This window comes from Aphelocoma coerulescens, chromosome 2 (assembly GCF_041296385.1).
Source record: "Aphelocoma coerulescens isolate FSJ_1873_10779 chromosome 2, UR_Acoe_1.0, whole genome shotgun sequence".
NCBI lineage: Eukaryota > Metazoa > Chordata > Aves > Passeriformes > Corvidae > Aphelocoma > Aphelocoma coerulescens.
The window spans coordinates 81,790,732-81,805,060 of NC_091015.1; the positions used below are offsets into that span (position 1 = coordinate 81,790,732).

At 48.0% G+C, this 14,329-nt stretch overlaps 1 protein-coding gene and 1 long non-coding RNA gene across 3 annotated transcripts in view; one reads left to right on the forward strand and one right to left on the reverse strand.

Moving 5' to 3' along the window:
• The window catches only part of PHLPP1 (PH domain and leucine rich repeat protein phosphatase 1), a 143,174-nt gene extending 140,868 nt beyond the window's left edge, over positions 1-2,306 (reverse strand). Inside the window, exon 1 of the mRNA XM_069008276.1 lies at positions 498-2,306. Within this exon, the coding sequence (XP_068864377.1) occupies positions 498-1,848 (1,351 nt within the window). The 5' untranslated portion in view covers positions 1,849-2,306. The remainder of the gene's footprint in view (positions 1-497) is intronic.
• On the forward strand, positions 892-12,212 carry LOC138106918 (uncharacterized). 2 transcript variants are annotated; one of them, XR_011149195.1, is made up of 4 exons: positions 892-975; positions 7,681-7,846; positions 8,195-8,382; positions 10,215-12,212. It is a non-coding gene; the product is annotated as an uncharacterized lncRNA (long non-coding RNA). The 2 variants fall into 2 exon arrangements; XR_011149196.1 differs by lacking the exon at positions 892-975 and adding an exon at positions 6,078-6,320.
• The last annotated feature ends 2,117 nt before the right edge of the window (positions 12,213-14,329 follow it).

Consider the following 14,329-nt stretch of genomic DNA (forward strand, 5'->3'; position numbering starts at 1 on the left):
CCTTCGACCTCCCGTGCCCGGCAGCGGCACCGATGCAATTCCTCGTCACTAGGGAAAGCAGTAGTAGGTTAAGGCTGATTTAACCTCGAACGCCCAGTGCCGCTGCTGGGAACGGGAAAACAACACAAGCGCGACCTCCATTACCGAGGCGCTGAAGGGAGGGGAGGCTGCTCTGGGCACAGCGCTGGAGCAGCCCGAGCGCAGCTGACACCGCGGCTTCTCCCGGCAGCCGGCTCGGGGCAGCGCTTCCCGCCGCCGCCGGGGACCTCCCGGCATGGCCCCTCCCCGGCGCGGCGCGAAGACACCCGCGGGCCGCCTTCCCCGTGACAGGGGACAGCCCCGGGCCACCTTTCCCGTAACAGGGGACAGCCCGGAGGAAGACCAGCACCCAGCCACCCGCACGCCCTCCGCTCATCCCGGCGCCCACGGCGTCAACAGCCGGGGTAGTGGGCGCGGCTCCCGCCCCTTCCCCCCGGTCGCCCCCCGGCCCCGCTCACCGGCGTAGAAGCGGATGAGGCAGCCGGTCTCCGAGTCCATGCCCTCCTCCTGCACCCGCCACAGGTCCCGGAAGCCCAGCTGGGAGAGGTAGTCGTTCTGGATCTGCAGCGGCTTCTCGTGGGCCTCCAGCCGCCGGCTGGTCTCCCCGTGCAGCTGTACATACAGGGCGGGCGGCCCCGCTGGCTGCTCCCGCCCGCCGGCCGCGCCCGCCGGCACCCCCACTGCCCGCCCCGGGGGCAGCTCCCCCGGGCAGGGGGGGCCCCGGCCCGGCCCCGCACCTGCTTCTTCCACCCCGTCGGGGGGCGCCGGCTCCACCTCCAGCTCGTCTGAGGAGGACGAGCCGCCGCCGCCGCCACTGCTGTAGGGGTCCAGCCGGTCGGAGACGCTCTCGGCGCTGGGGCTGAAGCTCTCGGTGTCGGAGCCGGCCGGCCCCAGCTCCCCCAGCAGGGAAGGGCAGGAGAGCGGCGGCCCCGCAAGGTACAGTTCGGCCGGCGGCGCCCCGGGGCTGAAGTCGGAGGGCGCCGGGCTCGGCCGGCCGCCGGCCAAGTCGCTCTCCTCGGCGCCGCTGCACAGCGGCAGGCGGTCGGGCCGCGGCGCTTCCCCGCAGCCTCCTCCGGACAGCCCGCTCCGCGTCCCCCGCCGGCTCCTGGGTTTCTCGTCCGGCTGCGGACGCAACCCCTCGGCCGCGGGCTCGGGCGGCGCCTCGGCGGGGCCCGCCGGCGGTTCGGGCGGGGGCTGCGGCGGAGGCGCGCCCGCCTTGCCCAGCACTCGCACCACGCTGCTGCCGCCCCGGTGGCCGAGCTGCTGCAGCCGGGCGGCCACCTCGGCCGCCGTGGTCTCCAGGGTGCAGAGCACCGGGCGCAGGTAGCAGTTCATGTGCCGCTCGTAGACGTGGACGCAGCCCCGCTGCAGGTCCCGCCGCACCCAGTCCCGCTCCGGGGGCTGCAGGGGCTGCAGCTGCCGGGGAGGCTTCAGCAGCAGCAGCGCCTTCCTGTCCAAGCTGCGGGTGCCCAGCGAGGGGGCCGGGGAGCCGCCGGCAGAGGGGGAGGCGGCGGAGAGGTTCCTCTTCAGCCTCCCTCGCCGCAGGAGCAGGGAGTTAGCGCTGCCGGCCCCGCCGGGGGCCGCCGGAGTCCCGCTGGCCGCCAGCGCCGCGGGAGGAGCGAAGCCGCCGGCTCCCCCTCGCCTCCGCCGCGGGCCGCCGGCTCCTTTGTCGTCCAGCTGCCCGCCGCCGCCCGACGGCTCCGCGCCGCTCTCCGCCTGACTCCTCCTGCCCGGGGAGCCACTCTCCGGCTCCCCCCGCCCGCTTCCCGCCGCCGGGGCTTCTGCCGCTCGCTGCTGCGCGGGCTCCATCGCCCGCGGGGCCGGGGATACCGCCGCCGCCGCCGCCCTGCTGGGAGCGCCGCTCAGCGCGGCGCGGGGGGGCCCGAGCGGAGCGCGGCGCCGCGTCCCGGGGGTGGGGGGGATTACGTAGCAGCCGCGGGAAGCATTCCGCCGGTGCCCGGCTCAGTCCCGCTCCCCGGCTATCGCCAGCGCCATTAGGGAGGGAAGCAGGCAAGGAGCGAGCGATCCCGCTGCCGTCCGCCGCTCCCCGCGCGCGCGGGGCTCATGAATATTAACGAGCCGACGGGGAGCGAAGGAGGCTCGCGAGGGTGACGCCACCGCTCGCGCGGCGGGGCGGGGCCTCGCCGATAAACACAGCGTGACTCCCAGCCGGCCCGGGCGGCGCGCGAGGGCCGCCGGGAGCTGTAGTCCCGCGGCGGCCGCTGGGAGCTGTAGTCCCGCGGCTTCCCGCCGGCTCGGGGGCCGCGCAGGCTCCGGGGCGGGAGCCCGGCGGGAAGCCCCGGACGCGGTGGATGTCTCGGCGCTGCTCCGCGCCGCGCCGGGCCGGGCAGGGCAGGGCAGGTGTAGCGTGCCGCCGCCGCTCCGCACGGCGCGGGGCTGAATCCGTGTTAAAATTATTCCAGGACTCTGTCCCGCGCTCCATGTTCGTATTCCTTAGGTCTGGTCAGAGTGTTTTGCAGGTCCGGCGACCGCGCTCAGCCCGCTCTGCCCAACCTGACACGTTCTCCCCGTTGGCTGCCTCGGCGCATAACCCAAGCACTGACCACTGAAGAGGGAGATGATTTCTCTAGATCCAAGATGGAGAGCTACACGGAAATATGTGTGGGAAACATATATGTGTATGGATGCACACATACCGTAAAAAGAGCTGCTTTGTGAGTAGACACAGAGAAGGCTTCAGTGCCATTAGTCTGTCATTGTATTTCAGGGACTAAAATTACCTGAGATGCTTCCTTGTAGAAAATTGCTGAGAAGCAGCCATTAAATAGAAACATTCTTCAAAAAAACCACCTCCCATGGTATAAAAAAAATTGCTGAAAAGGAAAATTAGAATCAGATACGTTCAACCAGCAGTGTGAGTTTTTATACTGCATGGACACCGTACCATGGAATTTGGAGAAATTTCTTATACTCCTGAAGATGTTTTAGCTGAGTAATGCTGGCTGAATGGGGCTGTAACTGCCTGGGATCTCTCCTTTTTAATACATTTTGTAAAATCACAGTGAAGCATCTTGCCAGATATTCATCAAAAACGCAATAGACTGCAATAAATTGGGAGTTCCGGGCAATTGACCAGTTACATCGATATTAGGAGAGATAAATCATCCCCAAGAACCCTGAGATAAACTCTAAGTGAAACATTATTTTTAGTTGGTCAGTCTTTTAGTGTTCATGTATAATATATCAACCATAAATAAACCAGAACCATAATAAAATTAGGGTTTACCTCTCCTAATAAAACATTTCTCCACACTTCCACGTGGTCTTCATACCATAGAAGCAGATGAAAAGGGCACAGAAAACAGGTATTCCCCAAGGAACTTGCAATGGAACCAATGGAACGATGTAGCTACCTTTTAAAAATTTTTTGTAACAACAAAGCTAATGTTTACCTGTGTGTGAAAACCACCTACCTTCTGAACAGAACAGTCTGAAAATTAATGTTGATCTGATTGTGGAGTTCGTGATGAGTTGTATCCAGAGCTGCAGTCACCAGCAGGAATGTCTCTGGAATTCAAGAGCACAAACTGACAGAAGATGATGGCAGCACTTGGCCATTAAAGGCTTAAACTGGTGCCCAAAACCTCCTCTGACAGTAGTGGCACACAGTAGAAGTCAAAACTGAGTACATGAGCTCGGTTCTGGCTGCTTCATACATTCTGATTTATTTCTACTGCTTTGCACCACCCTTGTGCCACCTACTTCACAGAGGTTACATCAGGTCCCCTGATTTAAATGTGTGGGAGAAATGTTCTACATGCAAACACACACGGACACACACACACACTCAGAAGGAGACAGCAAGCTCTAGGGACATTATTATTGATGATAGTACTTGAAATGTTTCTAGCAAGCAGTTTCCAGCCCTTCTCTTCTTTGGTGAGAGTGGTGAGAGAGAAGATCTACCTTTCTCAAACTCTTCAAACACCTGAATGTTCATCCACCCACAGAAAAAGTCCAGAACACAGAACAAAAGGGAGGTCTCCTGGGGCTTCCAGTTTTCTCCCTTGTGGCTGGAGATACTGCATCCTACATGTTAGTGAGGTTCCCCCTAACACTACAGATAAATAAGCTGAACATCAGTTTGAACTGAGCTCAGCTGATTTGTCCTCTGCCCTAAGTAGAAGACTGTCCCAGGGCCACCCTGTCCTCCCTGTTGAGAAATTCCTTCCAATTTTTGGCCTGAATTTTACACATGGGTAGTCTATGCACATCTACTCACATGCCAGCATTGCATTGCCCTTTGACTCAAATAGCTGCATTTTTATCGAACTCCAGAGCCTTTTACCCAAACAGCAACAGTATTCCCTGGCAGGCTTTGTTTTCTCTCTTAGGGAGACTAAACACACTCTTGTTGTGTCCTCCGAGGAGATAGTTCGCATAGCGTAGGAACACGCAGTTAAGGTCATTTGAACAGCCTTGGATCAGATCTTCCATGAGGTGGACTGGTATAGCCATAGCTCTGGAATTTCTCTGTGAGTCCACACGGGGCAGCCACCATCTGTGATACAACTTGGAGAAGTGGCCAGGGACTGAGCTGACCTCGCTCTCCCTCTTGCCAGGCTAACTCACCGCTGCCAGCAGCCCTACTCATTAATGGCTTTATGCAATTAAAAAACAAAGTATCTGCACTAAAGTCTTGGGGCGGGGCGGGGGGGGGGGGGGGGGGAGGTGGAGTTGTTGGATTTATCTCTGCCCTGTGAAATTTGTTCAGGAGCAGAAGGCTGCAATGAGGCTCCCAGCATCCTGTGAGCCCTGAGTTGAGCCGTGAAGAGAAAAGGGAGCGTGTGGTCGATTTTCATACTTTGCTGAATATGAAGGCGGCAGTTTCTGTAGTGGCCTAGCACCTCCAAATGTTAGCAGTACCCAGCCTGGTTATTTTTGCATTATGCAGGGAAGTGTGCTCGAAATCTCTAAGTATACGCATATTTAAATTGAACTCTCCAGCTTATGAGAAAGCTCTGCTATTTTCCGTTTCCCAGTATCTGATATATACTCTTAAACTCTCCTGAAATTGTGAATTTTGATAGGGATTAACTGGTGGTGTCAGACATGGGAATGGAGTTTATGAAATTGATGTTTGTCAGGAGAAAGTGGAAGGGTGAAATACACATTTCCCTTTTCTAAAGTTGGATTGATGACAGTTGTTTGGAAGACAGGTAAAATGGAACAGGGTGGTTTGCAATCTGCAGTTTTCCAACCAGACTGGCAATCTTGAGGAGAAGTTTTCTGATTACAGGAGTTGACAACAAAAAATGAGGGAATAAAAAGTAGTTTATTGGAGATTACTATAAATTACTCCATGCCAAAACTCTTTATACTGAATGAAAAAATTATACACTCCCACACACAGGTGCAGGAAAATGCCAGAAGGTCTTGAAACCACAAGAAGACTTTTGAGGACAATGTTACATACAGAGTTACCAGACCTTAGCTGAAATCCTCACAGAGGCTGGAGCTGTTGTGATTTTCACTGCCTACATTTCTTCTGGCAGCTGCTACAGCTACAGCAGGAGGCATCAGGCTGCCGTACACATCCCCAGAGCTGACTGAGTAACTGCAGTGGTGCTTGGAGTGTGTTAATTCCTGCTCAGCCTCTTCTGAAATCTGCCTCCCCCAATTCTCACAGATTCCTTTAAAGCCCTCAGGGATACACTGTGCTGTTATTAGATGTTTCTGCAAGGGAAGGGACAGATTATGGGCATCAGCTGAATGTCTGTGGCTTTTCTTACTCTTTCATTATGAATGTAGAAGAGAGGACCAGGTCCAGCTTTGATTGATATGACTGCCTGTTCTGTTCTGTTCTGTTCTGTTCTTTGTTTGCATTATACCACTTCATTTCTGGTAACATCTTGGTCTAGCTACAGTTAATATTTGTCAGGCAGTGCAATGATGTCTTATTTGTTCTGTCTAATTTTTCAGAAATGTCTGCTGCAGTGGCATAGTAAACAGCTTTTGTAGACTGAGTTTTACCATGAGCTGTACTCACAGGGATTTTTTGGGGGTTATATCAAATAAGCAGTGAACACCCAGTTTCAGTTTTGTTTTCAAAGATATTGCAAAATAATGTGCCATCACTAAATAGGATTTTCTTAATCCCCAGTCCTTGACTACAGAAAACTTGACTGACAAGTCAGTTCTGGATGAAAAGCTGAGATGAGCACTGAGAAATGCTAGTGTGAGGAAGATTATATTTATACTTTCTCCGCTATAAGTCATCATCAATGATGCTGCTAAATGTTCATCTGTGTTTCAAGAAGGTATGAATCACTTTAGTGATTCCAGTTGACATGTGAAGTTGGGGAGGGGGCTTAGAAAGGAAGAATTTAATGTCCTTCAACCCTGCAGAGTGTTAGGAGCTTACTCAGCTCTCTAGTAGCCTGTTTTTGTAGTAAGGGAGAATTTTTCTACAGATGACAAAGTGAGAAACTTATTTCAATGTCAAAATGCTGAAACAGAAGACATTTGCTGCTGTATGTGTAATTCAAAGACCAGGAGATGGATGAGCAAAGGGACCGTTTCAAATTAAACAATATAATAAAAATAACCTTCTTTCTAAAGGGAGATTGAATGTTGTCATATGGAAACTGTTCTCAAAATAATAGTTTATCAGTAGGAATTAATTTCATTTTTTTAAATGCTAGGTATGCACCTGTGCCCCTCATCCATATTTGCAATTGCCACAGCTATGAACAAATTGGATATACAGATAACAAGGAACTGAAATTTTATGCTGATTGCTGCTCCAGCTGTGAACTTGAGCACAACAGTGTGTGCATGTTCCATGGCAGTTGTGCTCATCTTGGTGTGTAAGGCCTGCAGTGTAGTGAGGTATTTAAGATGGTGCTTATTCAGGGAAACTTTTACTTTTAAATGTGTTTTTATGTTGAGGATACAATTAAGAACTATTCTTGAACAGGGAAGTTTCCATTACTCAATGCCTGAAATATGATTTAAAGGCTGTAAGTGATCTTACAGTTGCTCTTTTTTTTTATAAATTCAGTAACACTGGATTCTTATGACTTACTTGTACCTACAGCTCCCTAAATAATTTTCAGCAAGGTCTGATCTGTATTTCTGATTCCAAAGCCACTTCCATATAAGTAATATCAACACTACTACATGTTCTTCAGCAGTGTACTTCAAAGCACGATACAAACATAAGTGTAAATATTTTCATAGTACGGAGAGAGGAGAAAAGAGGGAAGTACCTTCTTGGCTGCATATTAGACGCCTCTCAAGGTGATAGGCACAAGTCAGGTCCTCATGCTCTGAGACTGGAGTACCAGCCTGTGAAACTTCCTCCTTGCTGAACTAGAGTTCTGTCTGGGCAGAGAGGCTGGAGCCAGGTGCAGAATCCCGCTGTAAGATCGTTCGAGTGACAGAGATTCTCACTTGCAGTACTTGGCCACTTGAATTTCAGTGTCTTGTAGAGCTAAGCTGTATTTGTTTTCAGCAAGGCAGGGTTTTCCTCAGCCCTCAGTGGCAGTGTGGTGTGGAGATCCCTTGATTACACAAATGTTTCCTGTTGTGACATGCACAGGCTGGGCTCTGTTAGCATTGCAGTTAAACAGTCAGGAGGTGCAGCTTCCTTATCAAATTTTGGAATTTCTTCTCCAGGACAAACTTCTTGTTCCCATCACATGAAGAAAGAAAGGAAACAGCAGCACCTCCATTGCAGTTCAAGGCAATGAGCAGCTGATCCTGAGTTAACCGTACGGCTGAAAGCCACGTGCAGAGAAAACAAACTTGAGGAAAAGCTTTGTTATACCTGGATTGATTACAGGTCTGTGTTATCCATTCTAGTGTTATATTAAATGCTGTGTTAAAATTAAACCAGTATTTTACAGATTTTGCTTTTAATTTGTGTTGATACTATTTGCAAAACCAGACCTTGTAATTGCCAGTAGACTCAGCGACCCCATACACTAATCCTCTTACTGTGTCTTTAACTCTTCCATTTTAAGCTATTTGTTTTGTTTGTTTGTTTGTTTTCTAGAGAAAAAGAGCTTTGCTGCCTGTTAAATATTAATGCAGTAAAAGATTCTCTTCCAGAACTTTATAAATCCTTCCTTGCAATTATTTCTTTTTATCTTTCTTGCTCATATGGTGTCTTAAGCCCTTTTTGTTTCAGAGCTCTACAACTCCTCAAGGTACAGTATTCATCACTACTGATAGAGATGGATTAATGTGGATTCATTAAGCTGCAGCCAACACAGTGACTTGAATGTAATGGTTTTACATAATGCCCTAAATAGCATGACTGGCGCATTTGAAGTGACCCAAGAGATTCCAACGTTTTTGGTATCAGCTTTTCATGAGGTTAGTCATCTCCCATTAATTCCCTTGTAAATATCTTAGAGGATACTGTCTGTTGTTTAAAGGCTGTGCATAAAGGCCTTTCATGTGAGACTGAGGATATGTTTCCGCCATACAGCAGGTTTGGCAACAAAGTTGGCTTAGAAAGGTCGTGCCCCTACTCACTGGTATTTGCCTCTTCTGCGTGGTGTGTTGCCACTCCAGTGTGCCAGGATGATGGGAGCAGCACTGACAGCAGGGTAATGGGAATGTTCTGCACTAAAACAAATTGCGCCTGAAGAATCTCAGGTATCCCTTTAATACAGTAAGAATCTATCACATAAATGCAAGTTAGTTATTTGTGAATGGCATAAGCACTGAAGTGAGAATAGCATAGGGGAAGCTAAAGCCTCAAAATATCTGTTACTGATGAGTTATCCTAGTACAGAGTACTATGAACAGCGGCATCTACAGTACTTTACTTGAAGGATAAACAAAGATCCACATTTTACCCTTTGAAGGAGCCTTTTTAATTTATTTCTTCAATACCAAAGGTGTCTCTTGTTAAGAGTAAACATAGAAATCCTCAAAGGAAATTAACAAAATAAAGCCTTATACAATTAAAATATTGGCAGGATCAACTTAGAAGTTAATACTAAAATAGCTCACTTTCACTTCTGTGGCACCCCTGGCAGCCCTCAGAAAGGCTTCCAGGAAATCTGTAGGGAACATATCTGAGCTGTCTTTGATGAAAATGACCATAAGGAGTTAAATCTAGGAGAGTAGGGGGTTTGTTTTGTTCCTTAGCTATTCTAGAGACAAAATGCCCATTGACTTCTAGGCTGGGAGCCATGAACTTGTGTGCAGAATCACTTTCATGTGTCATGTCAGCAGCACATGAAAAGGTGCCTCGGCTTCAGCCCTCCACCCCTCCCTTGCACACTGGCTCAGCTGTTTCATCTGTGACTGCGCAGTCACAGGGCTGTGACATGCTGTTGCATGAGATTAAGAGAGCTCTTTGTAATACACTGGAACGATGGGAATGAGCTCGGTATTCATGGGTGAGGCTAAACCAAACTTCCAGGAAAATGAGTCTATCATTTCACCAACAGATCACGTGGCTCCCCATACGGTAACCCACAGTGGGGGTTACTGTGATGCCCTGCTCTGTGCTCTCTGTCAGTCTGTGGAGAAGCTGGCCTGGGACAGTGCAGAAGGGAAGCCATAGGAAAGGGAGAACAGCTAGTATTTTAGGATCCGGGTTTGACTGAAGTGAAAGCCTGCATTGTTAGCTTCACAGATGTTAGTCAGGATACATCAAACTACAGCCATGTGTATATAATTGGTATTGAAACTCTTTCAGAGGCAGCATCATCCTGCTTTTGGCTTTCCAAAGGTGTCCTTTGTTGCTTTCTAAGTGCCAAGAACAAATCTGAATGCTCTGTGAGACTCCACCTGATCTGGTCAGAGCAAGGGTAAACCAGGTTCTCCAAACAGATGTGAATTCTCATTGCTAGAGTAGAATAAGCTCGTAGTTTTCCCAAGCTCATACATGCCCGGGCACCATCACTGGTAGCATGTTCTCCAAGATATTCGGTGCCTGTGACCTAACTACTCCACAGATCAAGACATGCCTTGGGGTTAAATTTTCATCAGCCTCTTGATAAGGCAGGCAATGAACCCATTGTGAAAACCCATTGGTGGCCCCCACGCAGTTGGGAAATGCTGTGTTTGAAAGTCAGCTGGATTTTTAGGAACACTGTTTCTGCCAACAGGTACTGATAACCTGCTTTCATAATAATAGCACAAACTTCACTTTCCAACAACCTGACATGCTTCTTTGCCCCACCAAACAGATCTGTCCTGCACCAGAAGTGGATCTGGAATGCCATACTGCCAGGAAGCAAAGCTTTCCAGCATTCTTTTTCTGACCAAAAAAATGGTGGTGCACACGGTGAAGAGTTTACTTGCAGAGTTGAAGAGGCAGAGGGATGGAGCTGCCTTGGTACCTGTGACTGTGAGCAATCAGGCTTTTGAAAGAAGCCCAGCATGGTGGGGTTTTCCATGAGATTGGTCCATAGTACAGCACACAAGAGCCAGCCAGAGAGCTGTTCTCCACAACGATTGCAGTCAGGCTGCTGGCCAGGGTTTACATCCGCCACACAGCTGGGCTGCAGGCATTTCTGGATCATAGCCAAGCATTTTGTGTCCTACCATTCTTGGCTGCCCTTTTATATTTTCTTCATATCAGATCCCAGCATACAAGGAACTTGAAGGAGATTTTTAGGTGACTGCTGGAAAGCCATTTATCACATTGTTCCCCACATGGTGGCATTGCTTGCAAAAAGTATCCACGGATTCCCAGTGTGTGATGTTTTGTTCTCAGGTGCTTTAGCCACAGTTCTCCTGCCTCGAGGGAGCAGGCATGCCTGCTCCTCTTCACTTACTCTGAAACTGAATGCTCTTCCAATCAGATGGACCGTGGAGGTCTCTGAGACCAGCAGCCAGGCTCAGGGGCTCTCAGGGAAGCTGTGTAGGAACATGCAGAAAGCAACTGCTAGAAAGGCTCTACTGACTCTCCTGTCATCAGTGGTGTGGACCAGCTGTCAAAGGAGTGGTCACATTGCTCTGGAGCCACCATGGAGTGACAGAGGTCAGGCAGGCACAAATGCAGGCTGCTCCATGACCATCCCTGAAAGGATGCACTGACTGAAGAAAGCCAAGGAATTTGGAAAGCCTCTGTATGAGATGTCTAATGAACACATCTCAATACAGAGAGGAAGTATTGATAAATAATGTGCATCACAGTGGATGACCTCTGGACCTCCTCAGGAGGTCATCCTTCCAGGAGCAGGGTGAACGTCCAAGTGAGATCACATCACCCAGGGCCTCGCCATGCACAAAACCTCAGTGAGGCAAGACCTGGCAGGCTGGAATTAGCAGGCTGAGTCACTCAGCCAGGAATCGGTTGTCAATGTGGTCGCTGTTGAACGAGTGTAACGACAGATTGTCAAATACCTAAACAAGGGCTGCTTCTTGGCAAGAGTCGAGATACTGAAATGATTTGTAAATCATCTGCAGGATTTCCTACCTACATCTTTTCAGCAGCAAAAGTGGATTAGACTACTGGTCCTTCTAGATAGCATCCTGCTGCAGAGGGGTTGTTACCATACACTTAAAGGGAAGATGAAAGGACAGTGATGGTAGATGGTGTGGGACAACCAGTCTCAGAAACCTATTCCCAAACCGTTGCAGTGGTTGGATGCTGGCTTTACCCCAAAAGCATGAGTATAAATCCCTTTCAAAGCTCTTGTTTGTTTTTATGCGTGTATTACCAGTCCTCTTTTGACTCCTGCTAAGATTTTGGTTGTGATGATATTAGGTAGGAAGGATTTGGCTGAGTAATTGCATGCTGTGCAAAAAATTTATTTCCTTTTTATCAGTTTTAAATGTGTCCATTTTCAATTTAATTGAATATTCCTTTGTGTTTAAACTGTGGAAGGGAAACCAGCAGCATGTATTTGTGAGTGGACTTCCTGGACAGGGACTGGGATTTGTTTCCCTCTGCTTCAAACCAGGAGAAAATCACAGCAGAGTGGAATACACAAATTAAGGTTAATCAAACTCAATAGTAATTTGGAACAAAAAGAAAGTCTTAGGGGACTTAGTCCTTACAACACACCCATATTTTTTTCTCTGCCTTGCTTCCCCCTTCTTCTTTCAGGAATGATTCAATACAATATTTATTGTAGATACAAAAATGCTGCTAGCGAGGATTTTCTTGCTATTTTCTAAGTCCGTGAGAGACTTTTCTCTCTCACAGAAGAGGTAGCAGGGAATGTAAACAACCAAGCCACCTGCAACCTTGAAAAGTCTTGTTTATGGTACAGTAGAAAAATATTTTGACAATGGATGTTTTAGGATTTTAGCCAATCACCCCCAAGGGGTGGCTGGTCCTTTGTCCAATTAGACTATGAAGAAAAAAGTCTATAAAAGAGTTTGTAAAATAATTAAATAAATCAATCTTGCTGCACAAGTCCTGCCTGCTGGATCTTCTCTCCTCCTCCTCCCTATGGCTGCGGGACACGGTGATATACCCTAGGAACCCGGCCTGCGGTAATATCTTACGAGAAATTTATAAATTTCTAATTGAGCAAGCTACTGGAAAGTATCCCTGCTCGTGGCAGGGAGGTTGGAAATAGATGGTCTTTAAGTCCCTTCCAATCCAAACCATTCTGTGCTTCTATGACTAAAAATCAAGGCAAAAATCAAGGCAAAATCAATCAAACACCTTAACCCTACTGCTTTTTTCCAGCTGTAAAACAGTCACCAGACCATCCTTTATTCAAGGGGCTAATTAAGTATGATCCCTTTTTCTTTCTTGGAAAGGTTGTTAGAAAAGAACCCAAGCAATGTCTTCGTTATATTTTTGCTGAGAAAGTTCCTTCTTTGGCAGAGGAAGGGTAATTGTGATAGCAAGCTGCTTCTGTTCCCAAATTCCCTGATGTGCTGGGGTCATGTTGCATATTTGCACTCTGCTTTAACAAGGAACAACAACAGAGACAGAAGGGCTTATTTTTGGTGTCACTACATTTAGAGCAGATGTTATAGGCTCAATTATCCTGGTACTTCAGCTGTAACATTGCATTATTCTCTAAGCTCCGTATCCTTGGCTGAAATTGTTTTGTTGGAAGACACTGCTTTCTGAAAGCTGGTGCTTCTGCTCCCCCAGTTAGTATAGCCTGGCAGCTACCTTCAGGAAGCAAATTTATCATTTTGGATTGCTTCTGCACCGTAGCTACAAATCACATTGAATGTACTGCTGAACAAAACATGTGTTATAATGTGGAGCATCTGCCCATTATAAGAATATCCAGCATTTTAACACCAGATCATTAGTCACCGAGTGTAAATTGATAGGTTATCAAGTTCTGCATATTTCAGTCAGTGTTCAAATAAACCCCACTTGTGTAATGCAGGAATATTCTAAGTTCAGCATCCTCACAGTATAGGTGAGTATCTCCATATATAACAGTGTTGTGAAACAGAAAGACACGTCCCGCAGCTCCTGAATCACAGCTTTGAAATGCAGCATGACAATTATTTCATTTTGAGGCCAATGGTGATGAGCTCTGTCAGCATGGCGAGTAATTAGAAGAAATAGGGATCACTTGACTCATCTTTTCTTCCTGCCTTTGCCAGGTCTTTAAAGATACCATTTTCACCATCTAAAGCCTACTCTGTTCATTTACTGCATCTTATTGTTCTGGAGTTATGTTTATGAAAAGGGACTCTACATTTTTAATTTAAAGGCTTTTTTCTCTTTGAAGCAATGAACCCATTTTAAATGCTTTCTGGAAAGGTGATGTTATTCAGAATGAGTAAATGGAGATGAAAATAACAGAAAATAATGAGTCAAGCCAATAAAACTGGCAGAGGAGTCAGCCAAATGGTAGCTTAAAGAAGGCAGATCACATATTAAAAAAGAATTGAATAATTTTCTTTTTAAAATTCAACTAGACACACAATTCCTTATCTCTGTCACCTAACATTTGCCACATCTTCTACTTTATGAACACAAACACTCTGCTTGGTAAAAAAGCAGAATCTTTCACTACAATGTATAGCAAGATGTGGCTGTTTTACACTATTTCTGTTATTAAGTAGTGTTACAACAAGAGGGGGCTTGTTAAAATTTTATTGTTTTAGTAGCAGCATTCTCCAGAAAAAATATTAATATATTTGCTACACTGGGACTGTCTGAACAGATTATCCAACAATTACATATTAATTATTAATCACCCAGTGCTTTGGAAGCCACCCTGTGGCTCTCTAGTGCAGGAACTCTACTGCTTCTGCAACCTAATGATATGATTTTCCCAGCTGCGGTGTTGCAGTGCTCAGCCAGACGGAAGGTTAATGACAGAGGGAGACATAAAGTTATAGGGATGCCTAAGGTTATACCTCACCT